Source organism: Carcharhinus amblyrhynchos, chromosome 8 (assembly GCF_965287045.1).
Source record: "Carcharhinus amblyrhynchos chromosome 8, sCarAmb.v2.hapA, whole genome shotgun sequence".
Classification (NCBI taxonomy): domain Eukaryota; kingdom Metazoa; phylum Chordata; class Chondrichthyes; order Carcharhiniformes; family Carcharhinidae; genus Carcharhinus; species Carcharhinus amblyrhynchos.
In genome coordinates this window covers 123,383,344-123,399,621 of record NC_137331.1, presented here as the reverse complement: position 1 = coordinate 123,399,621, position 16,278 = coordinate 123,383,344, and the positions used below count along the sequence as shown (strand labels likewise).

Below are 16,278 nucleotides of genomic sequence, written 5' to 3'. Positions count from 1 at the left end.
TTCTCCCTAATCTTACCCGCCAAGGCCTTCTCATGACCCCTTCTGGCTCTCCTAATTTCCTTTTTAAGCTCCTTTCTACAACCCATTTACTCCTCTAGATCCTTAACATCTCCTAGCTCTCTGAATCTTTTATACGCCTTTCTTTTCTTCCTGACTAGGTTCATCACAACCTTTGTGCACCATGGTTCCCGCGACCTACCAAAACCTCCCTGTCTCATCGGAATGTTGTCGTACAGAGCTCCAGACAAACATTCCTTGAAAATCCGCCACCTTCCTTCAGTACTTTTCCCCAAGAACACCTCCTTCCAGTTTACTCGTCCAATTTCCTGCCTGATGTCTTCATATTTCCCCTTACTCCAGATAAACACCTTCCTAGCCTGCCTGATCCTACCTCTTTCCAATGCTATTGTGAAGGAGATAGAATTATGATCGCCATCCTCAGTGATGCTCTCCCACTGAGAGATCCGACACCTGTCCAGGTTCATTAGCCAGCACCAGGTTAAGTACAGCCTCTCCTCTCGTAGGCTTATCCACGTACTGTGTCAGGAAACCCTCCTGAACACACCTAACAAACTCCTGAACACACCTAACAAACAGAGATGTGCAGGTTAGGTAGATTGGCTATGCTAAATTACCCCTCAGTGTCAAAAAATGTGAAGGTTAGATGGATTGGCCATGGTAAATGTGTGGAATTATGGGGATAGAGCGAGTGGGGTGGGTGTAGGGGACCTGGGCAAGATGATTTTTTGGGGAGTTGGTGTAGACTCAATGGGCTGAATGGCCACTGAAAGGATTCCATTCCATGGAGTCTATGTTACGTAAATCCAGAAGTTTCCTGAACAGTTTGTGTTTTATACTGCTGTGCAATTGGAATGTTTTGCTCAATTAAACATTCTCTTATAAATGGAAATCATGTGGGAAGTTGCTTGCACAGAGTTAGTGCAGGTGATATTGAGCAGTGAGGTTTTGCCCGGTGAAACACATTCACTCAATTGTTACTGCTGGCCACAAGACACTGCTACTGCTGCTTCCGGGTTCCTCCTGACCAATTACAGAGATGGGCGGGGCCAGGCTGGGGAATCCCGGATGGCGTCATCGCGGAGCGGCGGCTGAAGCGGCGCATGCGCACACGACAGCCCAACGGCACGAGCACGCGCGTCGTGCAGTTCCAGCGGCGGGGCAGAGCTGCGCATGTGCATCGGGCTGGAGGGGAGGCGCATGCGCAGCAGGCTGAGGAGGCAGGCGACGCATGCACATCCGTTTGGTTGGGGGAGGGTGGCGCATGCGCATCGAGCTGGTATAGGTCGCCGCATGCGCATCGGTTTAGCGGAGGGCAGCGCATGCGCATCGCTCAGGGGAGGCGGACGGCAGCGCATGCGCATCGGTCTGGGGCGGAGAGCAGCACATGCGCATCGCACGGGGAGGAGGGTAGCGCATGCGCAGCGGTCTGGGGAGGCGGGCAGAGCATGCGCATCAATCTGGGGAGGAGGGCGGCGCACGCGCGTTAGGCTGCCATGCGTCATGGAGAAGATGGCGGCGCCGGCGCGCTGGTTTGTTTGAGGAGAAGCCGAGCGGCCATGGCAGAGACTCCCGGCCGAGCCTTGACTCTCCGGGAGGGAGAGAGAACGGGCACTCAGTGACAGGGGAGAGGCGGCGGAGGGGAGCCCGCCCACCCTTCCGCCTCCATCATGCCCACTCCCGAACCCGCCAGCATCGCGCGGCCGGCGGGCCCACCGCCCCCGGGGAACAGCGGACTTCCCGCCCCGGCCGGCAGCGCCGAGCCGCCCGCCTCCAACCCCGCTCCCGTTCCCCCAGCGCCCGCTGCCGCTAACGGGCTGGCGCCGGGAGAGGCGTTTGTGAACGGCGGGGCGAGAATGCCGCCCGTCCCCGGCCCGGGAAGCGTCCCCGCCGCCGCGGTCAAAGTGCTCCTGCTGCCCGAGCCTTCCCGCCCCAGTCAGCCTGGGCCCGGCGCGGGCGGGCAATCCCGGCCCAGTCCCGGCGGCCCGCTGCCGAAGACCGTGCCCGCGGCAAGCGGCAACCCGCTGCCGGCCTCCCGCGCTCCTGCTGCCACCGTCCAGAGGATCACCGTCTCTTCCCCTCACATCAAAAGCCCTCAGGTCAGCCAGAACACAGTCCCGCTCCTCCAGAACTTCCAGGTGCCAGCAGGTAAGGAGAGAGAGCTAACTGTGTTTAACCACTCTGGGCATGTTGTCAGGAACACTGTCCTCTGCACGTGTCTGAATGTGTGTCTCTGTCTAAGTTTATTTATTATTGTCATAAGTAGGCTTACATTGACACTGCAGTGAAGTTACTGTGAAAATCCCCTATTCACTCTGGCACCTGTTGGGCTGCACTGAGGGAGAATTTAGTATAGCCAATGCACCTAATCAGCATGCCTTTTGGACTGTGGGAGGAAACTGGAGGAAACCCACGTAGACACGGGGAGAACTTGCAGACTTCACACAGACAGTGACCCAAGCTGGGAATCAAACCCAGGTCTCTAGTGCTGTGCGGCAGCAGTGCTAACCTCTGTGATGCCTGTGTGTCTGCACGTGTGTGTGGCTGCAGCTCTGCATCCCTTCATGATGTTGTTGAAAATTTATCTATACATCTATCTCATTCACACTTTTATTTTGCAGTGTTTAAAACAAAAACAGCATTCTGTATTGCCAAAAAACTTGAATTTGTATCAAGGACTACTCAAGAGCGGAGGGACCTTGGTATATATTTGCATAAGTCGTTGAAGGTGACCAATTGAGAGAGCAGTTAACAAAACAGAGTACGCTGGGAATTGTATCAACAGCGAAGGAGGAAAGTGGACGTAGTGTGTTAACCTGTTCCAGGCCAGAGTTCAGAGCTCACCAATGGCTGGGATTCTCCAGTCCCGCTGCAATGAGTTGAGATTTAGCTGAGTGCTAATTCTCACTGGCCAAGGTAGTGGGATATGCGAGACTGGAGAATTCCAGCCACTGTCTGTTCTCCAGTGTGTCTGCATGGGTTTTCTCAGTGAGCTCCAGTTTCCTTTCACAGTCCAAAGATGTGTGGTCTGGTTGGATTGGCCATGTTAATTTGCCCCTAATGTTAAGGGGACTAGTTAGGGTACATGTATGGGATTATGGGGATAGGGCCTGGGTGGAATTGTGGTTGGTGCAGACTTGATGGGCTGAATGGCCTCCTTCTGCTCTGCAGGATTCTATGATTCCCTTTCTTAAGGGGCATCGGGTCCAAGAAGGAGGAGGTTATATTGAGCTTGTATAAAACACTAGTCCAGTCTGAGCTAGATTACTGCATCCAATTCTGAGCACCACACTTTCAGAAGCAGGTGAAAGCATTGAAGAGAGTGCAGGAAAGGTTCACAAGAATGGCCCCAGGGATGAGGAACGTGGATTGGAGAAGTTGGGATTGTTATTCTTGGAGAAGACTGAGAGGAGGTTTGATCAAGGTGTTCAGAATCTTTGGTGGTTGGAGGTGGGGGGGATGCAGAGTAGATTAGGCAGAAATGGTTCACACCCATGTAAGGATTGAGCACAAGCAGCCACAGATTTAAAATAATTAGTGAAAGAAGGAAATTGATATGAGGGGAAACCTTTTCTCACAGCAAGTGGCATGCGCTGGCAGTGTGTGGTGCAGGCAGGTCTAATTGAATATTCAAAAGGCAATTAGACTATTTTTTGGAAAGGAAGAATGTCTAAGGAGAGGGCTAGGAAATGGTACAAGACATGGTGGTTAACACTGCTGCCTCACAGTACCAGAGACCCAAGTTCAATTCCGGCCTTGGGTCACTGTTTGCACGTTCTCCCCATGTCTGTGTGGGTTTCCTCCCGGTGCTCCGGTTTCCTCCCACATGCCAAGGATTTGTAGGTTAGGTTGATTGGCCATGCTAAATTGTCCCTTAGTGTCAGGGGATTAGCAGGGGGTTATAAGGCGTTACAGGAATGCGGCCTGGATGGGATTGTGGTTGTTGCAGGCTGAATGGGCCAAATAGCCCCCTTCTGCACTGTAGAGATTCTATGATTGTAAAACGAGTTGCTTGTTTGAACAAGGAAAGGTACAGCACAGGAACAGGCCCTTTGGCCCGCCAAACCTGTGCTGATCATAATGCCCTAACTAAAGAAAAATTCTGCCCTTACTTCCCCCCTATTCACCTACCCATCCAGATGCCTCAGCTCAGTTTTGAACCTACCTCCTCTCCGTCTATATCTGTGGCCTTTTGAGAACTGGTGCAGGCATGAAGGGAAAAATGACCTCCTGCGTCGTAACAGTCCTTTAATTTTTGCATTCATTCTTTTACATCAAAGTAAAGCAAGGTCCACAGTTATGATAAGAGATATGACAACTTGGATCCGCAGAGTGTTTTTCAATCTCAGGATCTTCCCATGAGGTTTATCGAACAACGTTGGACATTAAGCTATTTTATTTTATTCTTATGGCTTGTGGGCATTGTTGGAAGGACTACATTTGTTGCATGCCCCCATTTCGCAACACTATCGTTAAGAAAGCCCACCAACTCTACTTTCACAGTAGGCTAAAGAAATTTGGCATGTCCGCTCCGACTTTCCAATTTTCACAGATGCACCGTAGAAAGCATCATTTCCGATGCTTCACAGCTTGGTATGGATCCTGCTCTGACTAAGACTGCAAGAAAATAAAAAGGATTGTGAACAAAGTCCAGTCCATCACGCAAGCCAGCTTCCCATTCATTGACTCTATCTACATGCTGCCTTGGAAAAGCAGCCAGTGTAATCAAGGACCCCACACACTCTGGGCATGCTCTTTTCCATCATCTTCCGTTGGGAAAGAGATACTAAAGTTTGAGGTCATGTACCAACCGACTCAAGAACAGCTTCTTCCTTGCTGCCATCAAACTTCTGATAGTCCTGTCACGTATTAGGCTGATCTTTATCTTCACCTTATCAGTATGGGGAGAAAGCGGGAAAGTGGAACTGAGCAGCGACAGATCAGCCATGATCTTATTGAATGGCGGGGCAGGCTCAAAGGGCTAGATGGCCTACTCCTGCTCCTATTTCTTATGTAACGGCAACAATATATTCTGGACCCTCTCGTTTCCTTCTCCCCAATGTACTCTATGAATGTTATGCTTTGAAAAGAAACAATTCTTTTCACTGTATCCAGTATACATGACAAAAAATCAATTCAATTTCCATTGCACTCTGGCTTGTTTGGCCATTTCAAAGGGCAGTTTAAGATTCAACCACTTTCTGTGGCCAGACCAGCAATGGATGGGGATTTCCTTTCCTAAAGGACATTCGTGACTATGGAACCTTAGGCCGTACTTGGAATATAGTGTTCAATTCTGGTTGCCACACTACCAGAGGATATGGAGGCTTTGGAGAGGGTACAGAAAAGATTTACCAGGCTGTTGCTTGGCATGGAGAGCATTAGTTATACGGAGAGGTTTGAGAAACTTGGTTTGTTCTCACGGGAGCAACAGAGGTTGAGGGGCCATCTGATAGAGGTCTACAAGATTGAGAGCCATGGACAGAGTGGATAGTCAGAAGCTTTTTCCCAGGGTGGAAGGGTCGATTACTAGGGGGCATAGGTTTAAGGTGCGAGGTCAAGGTTTAAAGGAGATGTATGAGGCAGATTTTTTACAGAGTAATGAGTGCCTGAAACTTGTTGCTGGGGGAGGTAGTGGACACAGTAAAAAGTCTGACAACACCAGGTTTTAGTCCAACCGATTTATTTGATAGTAAACTCCACATCATGACAGAGGTAGTGGAAGCAGATATGGTAGTGACTTTTAAGGGGCATCTTGACAAATACATGAATAGGATGGGAATAGAGGGATATGGTCCCCGGAAGGGTAGGGGGTTTTAGTTCAGTCGGGCAGCATGGTTGTTGCAGGCTTGGTGGGCCGAAGGGCCTGTTACTGTGCTGTAATTTTCTTTGTTCTTAAATGTTGGTGATGGTTCTCACGCTGCTGATTGATCATTATGGCTCCCTGACTGAGATTAACTTTATATTTATTGAATTTAAATTCTATCAGATGCTGTGGTGGGAGTTGCACCTGTGTCCTTGGAGCATTAGCCCGGGTCTCTAGTTTACTTTTCCAGTGACAATGCCTCTTTGTCAGGATATTGAGAAAGCAATGGGGAAGGTTTTAAGGGATGTCTTGAAGGAACGATTTTTTTGGGAATTCCAAAGCTTGTGACAGAGACAGGTGAAGGTGCACCAAGAACATCATCTTGAAGGATATAAGGAGCTTGATGGGCCTTCTAGGGGTCAAGGGTCACTTGCTTCACCCCAGTCCAGTGGGTCCTGAGATGGTTGCTAATCCCAACGTGTGATCTGCAGACTCTGACATGTGGGACAGGTGATGCTTGAAGAAATGGATAAATGTGCTGATTGGAGGTGTGTGCGCTCCCTCCGAAGCCTTCACTTTGCCCCTGCACACTCCCATGTTCGTCACTGACTGTTTCCATGTGAACCTTCTCCATTTTGGTCAGTTACAAACCAGGGGCTCCAGTGAGTCATGGGGATGTTTGCTTCAAGAATGCTTTGAGGGAGATCCCTAGATTGGTTCTGCTGTCTTCTGGGAGTCTCCTCTGCAATGATTTGTTCAGCAAACACAGGAGTGATAGACCTTACATGTGGATTGGGATGGTTATCATTGAAAATGATGGTTTGAACAGACCCAGAGTTCTGCTGCCTGACTCCCAGCTTTGTCTACACCAGGCACACACCTGCAGTGTTTCATTCATACAGCATTCGATTAAACGTTAAGGTTAATGAAGACCTATGGGACCCATGGCTCTCTTGCTAACTAATATGTGTTTTATCTGGAGCTGCTAGAAAGCTGCTGTTACCAGCTATCTTATTTCAGATTTTGTGTTTATTGTGCATGTGTTTTATCAGGTATTTTGCATAGTGAAATTTTGAGCAGTTTATGACAGCGCTAAGAATGCATCGCCTCACCGAGTAGCTCAGTGGAGCAGTTCATAGTGAAAATAAAGTAAGATTGCTACTCCGTTAAGCTGAATTGCAGTAGCTTGTTTCAATCTCATACATATAATTCCCCTTGAATCACAAATATTGGTGGCATAGTGGTTAGCACTACTGCATCACAGCGCTGGGGACCTGGATTCGGTCCTTGGCTTGGTTGGCTGTCTGTGTGGAGTGTGCACATTCTCCCCGTGTCTGCGTGGGTTTTCTCCGGGTGCTCCGGTTTCCTCCCTCAGTCCAGAAGACATGCTGATCAGGTGCATTGGCCATGCTAAATTGTCTCTGTGTACGCAGGCAGGCGTCTCAGAGACTTTCACAGTAATTTCATTGCAGTGTTAATGTAAGTCTACTTAAGACACTAATAAATAATCTTAACTGTCCTGAAATGGCTGTGTATTGGCCAATGCTTCGTCATGTCAAAATGCCAGAACTCCCTAACCTGTAAGCACTGTGAGCACCTTCACCACGTGGTCTTTAATAGTTCAGTGAAGCAGCTCTCCACCAGTGTGTTGAGGGCAGCAAGGAAAACGTGCTAATTGGCTGTGCCAGAGATGCCCACATCCTGACAGCACTTATTATACCCAATGATGGATAACCAAGCTGTTTATTTTCTTGAGGCCAGCACTGATTGCTCACCCCTAGTTGCCCTTGAGAAAGTGATGATGAACCACCGACTTCATTCGCTTCTGCCCAAGTGGTGTAGGTACATCCACAGTGCTGTTGGGGAGGGAGTTCCAGGATTTTGGCCAAGTGACATTGAAGGAATGGTGATATATTTCCAAGTCAGAATGGTGAGGTGGCTGGGAGGGGAACTTGCTGATGGTGATCCCAAATATCTGCTGTACTTGTCCTTCAACATGGTATAGGTCACAGGTTTAGAAAGTGTGACCTAAGGAGAGTTGCAAGTTGTTGCGATGCATCTTGTAGATGGGATGCTGATCATCCGGGACAAAGCAGCCCACTTGGTGTTGAGCTTCTTGACTGCTGTTGGAGCGGCTCCCACCCAGGCAAGTGGGAAGTATTCCCTCTCACTCCTGACATGTAGTGGCACAGTGATTAGCACTGCTGCCTCTCAGCTCCAGGAACCTGGGTTCAGTTCCCATCCTGGGTCACTGTCTGTGTGGAATTTGCACATTTTCCCCGTGTCTATGTGGATTTTCAACAGATGCTCCCATTTCCTCCCACAGTCCAAAGATGTACTAGTTAGATGCTTTGACCATGTTAAATTTTCTCTTAATGTACCCGAACGGATGCCGGAGTGTGGCAACTAGGGGATTTTCACAGTAACTTCATTGCAGTGTTAACATAAACCTACTTGTGATCAATAAATAAACTTAACCTTAACTTTACTTTGTGCCTTGTAGATGGTGGGCAGGCTTTTGAGAGTTTGGAAGTGAGTTACTCATATGAACATTCGAATTAGGGGTGAACATAGAACATTACAGAGCAGTACAAGCGCTTCGGCCCTCGCTGTTGCACCAGGCTGTGAAACCAATCTAAAGCCTATCTAACCTACGCTATTCCAATATCATCCATATGTTTATCCAATGACCATTTAAATGCCCTTAATGTTGGTGAACCCACTACTGTTGCAGGCAGTGCATTCCGCGCTCTTACTACTCTGACTAAAGAAAGTGGGAGTAGACCACTCGGCCTCTCAAGCCTACTTTGTCATTTAACAACATCGTGGTCAATCATGACTTGTTTCAGAATTCCTAGTCTTGTACCTGCTCATGTAGGCACATTATTTCTATGGATGATCCAGTTCAGTTTCTGGTCAGTGAGAACCCCATCTTGAAGGGAATTGCTTGATAGGGCGGACGCAACACGGTTTCATTAAAGGGAAGTCGTGTCTGACAAATTTACTGGAGTTCTATGAGGATGTGTCTAGGGCAGTGGATAGAGGAGAGCCGGTGGATGTGGTCTTTCTGGATTTTCAGAAGGCGTTTGACAAGGTACCTCACAAGAGGTTATTGCAGAAGGTCAGGGGACATGGAGTTGGGGGTAGGGTGTTAGCGTGGATAGAGGATTGGTTGTCAAATAGGAGGCAGAGAGTGGGGGTCAATGGGTGCTATTCGGATTGGCGGTTGGTGACTAGTGGGGTGCCCCAGGGGTCGGTGCTGGGGCCTCAGCTATTTACCATTTATATAGATGATCTGGAGGAGGGAACCGAGTGCAGGGTGTCGAAATTTGCTGATGACACCAAGATTGGGGGAAAGGCAAATTGTGCGGAGGGTGTGGAGAGTCTGCAGAAGGATCTAGATAGGCTGGGCGAATGGGCCAGGAAATGGCAAATGGAATTTAATGTTGGCAAGTGTGAGGTGGTCCACTTTGGTAGGAAGAATGGTAGGAAGGACTATTACTTACGTGGCGAAAAACTGCAGCAGGCGACGGTGCAGAGGGACCTCGGGGTCCTTGTGCATGAGTCGCAAAAACCCAGCTTGCAGGTGCAGCAGGTGGTCAGGAAGGCGAATGGGATGCTGGCCTTCATAGCGAGGGGGATTGAATATAAAAGTAGGGAGGTCTTGCTGCAGCTGTATAGGGCATTGGTGAGGCCGCAGCTGGAGTACTGTGTGCAGTTTTGGGCGCCGCACCTGCGCAAGGATATTTTGGCCCTGGAGGGAGTGCAGAGGAGGTTTACTAGGCTGATACCGGAGTTGAGGGGATTGAGCTATGAGGAGAGGCTGAATAAACTAGGCTTGTACTCGTTAGAGTTTAGAAGAATGAGGGGAGATCTCATTGAGACGTATAAGATGATGAATGGGATGGATAGGATAGAGGTGGAGAGACTCTTCCCGCTCAAAAAAGACAGTAGGACTAGGGGGCACAGCCTCAAGATAAAGGGGAGGTGGTTTAGAACGGAGTTGAGGAGGAACTTCTTCACTCAAAGGGTGGTGAATCTCTGGAATTCTCTGCCCGTTGAAGTGGTGGAGGCTGCCTCGCTAAATATTTTTAAGAAGCGGGTTGATGGGTTCTTGATAAGAGAGGGGATTAAGGGTTATGGGGAGAGGGCGGGAAAGTGGAACTGAGCCACAACAGATCAGCCATGATCTTATTGAATGGCGGGGCAGGCTCGAAGGGCTAGATGGCCTACTCCTGCTCCTATTTCTTATGTTCTTATGTTCTTATGTTGATACAGCAAGAGCATTTCTGTTGAACGTTGAGATGGATTGGCTGGTTTATCTGTTGTTGGAACTGGTTATTGCCAGGCGCTTGTTTAGACTTATCACAGTTACTTAACTGCCCAAGCTGGTGTGTTGACCAGGTTTTGTTGTATTTGGAAATGGACTGCTTCAGTATTGACGAGTTGCGAATGGCGTTGAACATTGTGCAGTCATCAGCAAACATCCCCACTTCTGACCTTACATTGGAGGGAAGGTCATGGAATCCCTAACAGTACAGGAGAAGGCCATTTGGTCCATCAAGCCCGCACTGACAACAATTCCACCCAGGCCCATCCCCACAACCATATGTATATACCCTGTTAATCCCTCTGACACTACGGCAATTTAGCATGGTCAGTTAACCTAATTTGCACATCTTTGGAATGTGGGAGGAAACTGGAGCACCCAGAAGAAACCCACGCAGACACGGGAAGAACATGCAACCTTTCTATCGTCGACCAAGACCAGAATTGAACTTGAGCCCTGGCGCTGTGAGGCAGCAGTGCTAACCACTGTGCCATCCATTGATGAAGCAGCTGAAGATGGTTGGCCCTAGGATACTACTCCGTGAAACTCCGACAGCAACGTCCTGAGGCTGAAATGATTAGCCTCCAACAACCATGGCTATCTCCCTCTGCTTGATATGACTCCAGCCAGTGGAGGTCCCCCACACCCCCCCCGATTCTCATTGACTCCAGTTTTGCTAGCACTCATTGATGCCACACTTGGCCTAAATGCACTTTTGATGTCAAGAGAAAGCGGTGGCATAGTCGTATTGTCGCTGGGCCAGTAATCCAGAGACCCAGCGCAAGATCTGGGGACCTGGGTTTGAATCTCAGCAGGGCAGATGGTGAAATTTGAATTCAATAAAAATCTGGAATTAAGAATCTACTGATAACCATGAAACTATTGTTAATTGTCATTAAAAAAAAACCATCTGGTTCACTACCTTTCTCATGTAAGGAGACCAAAACTGTCCACAGTACCCCAGGTGTGGCCTGATCAGCATCTTGTACAGCTGTAACATAACCTCGCTGTTTTTAAACTCTATCCTCTAGCAATGAAGGACAAAATTCCATTTGCCTTCTTAATTACCTGCTGCACCTACAGACTAACTCTTGGGATTCTTGCACAAGGGCGCGCAGGTTGACTCTCAAATGCCCTCTGAAATGGAGGGCAATTTGGGATGGGCAATAAATGCTGACCCAGCCAGCGACAGTCACGTCCTGTAAATGAATAAATAGTCACTCTTGCCTCACTTCTTTGTTCGTGTTGCCACTGAGAAATGTCTGCTATGTGGTGGAATTCCAACTTGTAAGTAATTAATTTGAAGATCGGACACTGTCACATGTGAGCAAATGTTTCTATTTATGTTTGCCCACCCTGTTCCTGTGTCTAATACTTCACCTCATTTTCCTGTACAACCTAAACTTTGTTGTTGGAAGTGTTTCTGCATCAGCTGAAGTCAATTCTACAGCCTCGCTGCTTTGAAGATGTTTCCCTCGCCTTTGGTCAAATGTCATGTTTTTTTTTTAATTTGTGCGTGGGATGTGGGCATCACTGGCTAGGTCAGCATTTATTGCCCACCCCTGAGGGCAATTGAGCCAATTACATTGCTGTGGTTCTGGAGTCGCAAGTAGGCCAGACTGGGTAAGGATGGCAGATTTCCTTCCCTAAGAAACAACAGTGAAGCAGATGGATTTGTACGACAATTGACAGTGGTTTCATGGTCATCAGTAGATTTATAATTCCTGATTTTTATTGAATTTAAATCCCACCAGCTGCTGTGGTGGGATTGAAATCCTGGTCCCCAGAGCATTACCCTGGGCCTCTGGATTACACTAGTCCTGTGACGATACCACTACTCCACTGCCTCCTCGTTGTGCTGAGCAAGGTATCTTGGTTTTCACCGCTATCTTTTTCATCATGGTAATTTCAGCACGATTCTGTCACCCTGTATTCTATGTTCCAGTGGGAAAAGAGAGAACTCTTCATGTTTTCGTTATTTTGTACCAGACAACATTGTGTTGTGCTCTATCTGTCCTTGCTGTAGAGTGGTTCAATAGAACTCTGAAATAGAACTTCCAAGATATCTGCAATTTCTTATCCTTTCCAGGGCCTTCTGCATATCCAACAGGCTTGACCTGCTCTTCCACTTAAGTTGCTGAGTTTCACATAGTTTTCAGCTATTTTTCATTTTTTTGAAATAAATCAAACTCTAGCTGTTGGGTTTTTCAAATCCAGCTTGATTTAGAGGGAGTTGCATGCTGCGGGATTTGGGAGAACAAATTAAAAACTAAAATGCTGGAAATATTCAGGTCTGGCAGCACCTGTGAAAAGAGAAGCTTTATTTTGAAGAAAAGCATAGATTTCCTACAATGCAGAAGAAGACCATTTGGCCCATTGACTGCACCAATTCCAACCGCATCTTACCCAGGCTCTGTCTCCGTATCCCCACATACTTACCCCCTTCATCTTGGGACACTAAAGAGCAATTTAATGTGGCCAATGCATCTAACCAGCATGACGTTTGGACTGAGAGGAAACCGGTGCACCTGGAGGAAACCCACGCAGACACAGGGTGAACGTGTAGACAGTGACCCGAGACTGGAATCGAATCCGAATCTCTGCGGCTGTGAGGCAACAGCGCTAGGCGCTGTGCTGATGAATATTTATTCAGCCAACATTACTAAAATTGCTTATTTCATCATTTTGATCACACCGCTGTGTTTGGTAACTTGCTGTGCCTAAGTTAGCTATGGTGTTTCCTATTAGTGTGACAGTGACTAGACTTGCAGAAAAAAACACTTTACAGATGGTAAAGCATTTTGCAGTATCCCAAGTTTGTGAAGGGTGCTCTGTAAATAAAAATCTTCCATGTGGTAATATTCGGTGTAATAATAACTGAAAATGAGAGTCTGTTGCTGGCAGTTTCTGTGGTCATTGCGAGGCAGCCATAATGGCCATTACTTAGATTGATGGAATGTTGCATATTTTGGTGATGTAAACGTTTGCATCCAGGTGTAGCTGAGTTCATGTTCTATCCAGCGTGATCCAGAAACGCTGCTGGGTCACATTGTGAAGGAATGCTACAAAAAGAAAAGAGTTTTTTTAGCAGTCAGATTCATTTCCAATTTTGTACGGTGTACTGTAACGGGAATAGGGCCTGGGTGGGATAGTGGTTGTACAGACTTGATGGACCGAATGACCTCCTTCTGTACTTTATATCTATGATTCAATCTGCCTCTGTTGCCTTACAGGTATGGTGCTTGCTCGGAGTGACAGTGGCCAGCTGGTGTTAGTACCGCAGAAAGCCATTGCTCAGGCTAAAGCCTGGGCTCAAGGAACTGGGAGCACCTCGTCCGTGGCACCCACTAGCACACCCTTGGTCCGAATTTCCACCGTACAGGTAAGGATGTTGGCATTTCAATGATCCAACTTGAGTCGCTGCTTTGTCGGGTGTTTTAATATCTCACTGATTTCTTTTTTGTGCGTGGCGGGGGTATTGATAACCAGGCAACTGGGACCCAGAGAATTCCCAATCAAGTGAAGCCACCTGCTGTCCAGCCGCTGAACCAGCTACAAGTTGGAGGCCAGACAAATGCTGCGTCGCAACGCATCACAGTAGTGCAGGTGAGCAGTGTTTATTTTCTAAAGGAGATTCGTTATAAAGCTGTCAAGTTTACTTTCAGGAAATAGGAGCAGGAGCGTGCCTCACTGCTCTGAGTTAGCTCTACCATTCAGTGCAATCTTGGCTGATCTACCCTAACTACACCTTCTTCCTCTACCTCCATATCACTCAATTCCCTATATACCTGACCAGTCTCTGGCTTTTAATATGTTTGCGAAGGTTGTGAATGTAGCCCAATCCATCACGCAAACCAGCCTCCCATCCATTGACTCTGTTGCAATTATGCTCAGAAAAGCAGCCAGTATAATTAAGGACCCCACGCACCCCAGACATTCACTCTTCCACCTTCTTCCTTTGGGAAAAAGATACCAAAGTCTGAGGACACGTACCAACCGACTCAAGAACAGCTTCTTCCCTGCTGCTATCAGACTGATGAATGGACTTACCTTGCATTAAGTTGATCTTTCTCCTACACCCTAGCTATGACTGTAGCACTACATTCTGCCCTCTCGTTTCCTTCTCTATGAACGGTGTGCTTTGTATAGCATGCAAAAGACAATACTTTTCACTGTATGTTAATACATCTGGCAATAATAGATCAAATCAAATGATATCTTTACGATTTGTGTACATGGGTCTTCAGGACCCTCTGAGTACCAAGCTATCTCAGTCTGACCATTTCACAGCCTATTTATGTATAAAATTACCCGAATTTTCAAATTCTGATTTTTGTTTTAAAATGTATTTGCTTTTACAATGCTTAAAATCAAATTGTGACCATACATAGAATCACAGGATCCCTACAGTGCAGAAGGAGGCCATTCAGAGCATCAAGTCTGCACTGACTCCCTGACAGAGCATTTCACCCAGGCTCTTTCCCCATAACTCCACATATATACCGCGCTAATTCCCCTAACCTATACATTTTAGGTCACTGAGATAATTTAACGTGGCAAGTCAACCTGACCTGCACATCTTTTGACTGTGGGAAGAAACCAGAGCACCTGGAGGAAACCCATGCAGACATGGGTAGAATGTGCAACTCCACACAGACAGTCATATAACATACGTGGAGCACCTGTGAAGAGAGAAACAGAGTTAATGTTTCAGGTCTTTAATCTTATCAGTTATGATATAAGATCATTTGTCCTCTCTGTTTTTGCTATCACTTCCTGATGCATGTTTTGTGATTTTTTTTTATTATTATCTAAGTACTTTGTGCATCTCCAGCCCTATTTGAATGCAGTGCATATAATCCAACATAGGGCAGCATGGTGGAAGTAGTTAGCACTGCTTCCTCCCTATCATTCTGGTGTGCTCCATGTGCCTATCCAATAACAACTTAAGTTCCTAAAGTGTCCGATCCCACTATCACAGCAGGCAGTTTATTCCACACTCCAACCACACTGAGTGAAGAATATACCTTGGACATCCCTCCTATATCTCCCACCATGAACCTTATAGTTAGGCCTCCTAGTAACAGCTATATTCACCTGAGGAAATAGTATCTGCACGCCCACTCTATCAATCCTGCTCATCATCTTATAAGCCTCTATTAAGTTGCCTCTCACCCTCCTCCACTCTAAAGAGAAAAGCCCCAGCTCCCTCAACCTTTCCTCATAAGACCTATCCTCCAAACCAGGCAGCATCCTGATAAACCTCCTCTGCACTCTCTCCAGTGCTTCCACATCCTTCTTACAGTGAGGTGACCAGAACTGTACATAATATTCCAAATGTGGTCTCACCAACATCCGGTATAGTTGCAGCATAACCCCACGGCTCCTAAACTCAAACCCTTGTTAATAAACGCTAACACACTGTAAGCCTTCTTCACGACTCTATCCACTTGAGTGGCAACCTTCAGAGGTCTGTGGATATGAACCCCAAGTTCTCTCTGTTCCTCCACACTCCTCAGAACCCTGCCATTGACCCTGTATCAGCATTCAAGTTTGTCCTACCAAAATGAATCACCTCACACTTATTGCCTGTATGAATGTAAGAAATAGGATGGTTTATAATGGGGAACAAAGAATTGGCTGACCAACTAAGTATGTACTTTGGTTCTGTCTTCACAAAGCAGGGCACAAATAACATTACATAAATGTTAGGGAACATGTTGCTTAGTGAGAGGGAGGAACTTGGGGAAATCAGTATTAATAGGCAAATGGCGTTGGGGAAATTGATAGGATTTGAAGTTGAATAAACCCCCAGGGCCAGATGATCTGTGTCGCAGAGTATTAAGTACTCTGGTGCTAGAATTAGTAGATGCATTGGGGGTCATCTTGCAAGACTGTATCGATTCTGGAACAGTTCCTACTGATTGAAGGGTAGCTAATGTAACTCCCACTATTTAAAAAGAGTGGAAGAGAGAAAACAGGGAATTATGGACTAGTCAGCCCAGTGTCGGTATTGGGAAAATGTTCAGAGTTTCTTATAAAAGATTTAATAGCAAAGCACTTGGAAAACAGTGGCAAGAATTGCAAAAGGAAAATTAGGTTTGACTAATCTGGAATTGTTTGA

General features: G+C 47.1%; 1 protein-coding gene across 2 annotated transcripts in view; it reads left to right on the top strand.

Annotated features, from left to right (window-relative positions):
* Positions 1-1,539: 1,539 nt before the first annotated feature.
* Positions 1,540-16,278, top strand: part of LOC145346882 (transcription initiation factor TFIID subunit 4-like) — a 137,795-nt gene continuing 123,056 nt past the window's right edge. For both annotated transcript variants that reach the window (XM_080194743.1, XM_080194744.1), the window contains exons 1-3: positions 1,540-2,166; positions 13,388-13,536; positions 13,644-13,760. In XM_080194743.1, the coding sequence (XP_080050869.1) occupies positions 1,689-2,166; positions 13,388-13,536; positions 13,644-13,760 (744 nt within the window). In that variant the 5' untranslated portion in view covers positions 1,540-1,688. The remainder of the gene's footprint in view (positions 2,167-13,387; positions 13,537-13,643; positions 13,761-16,278) is intronic.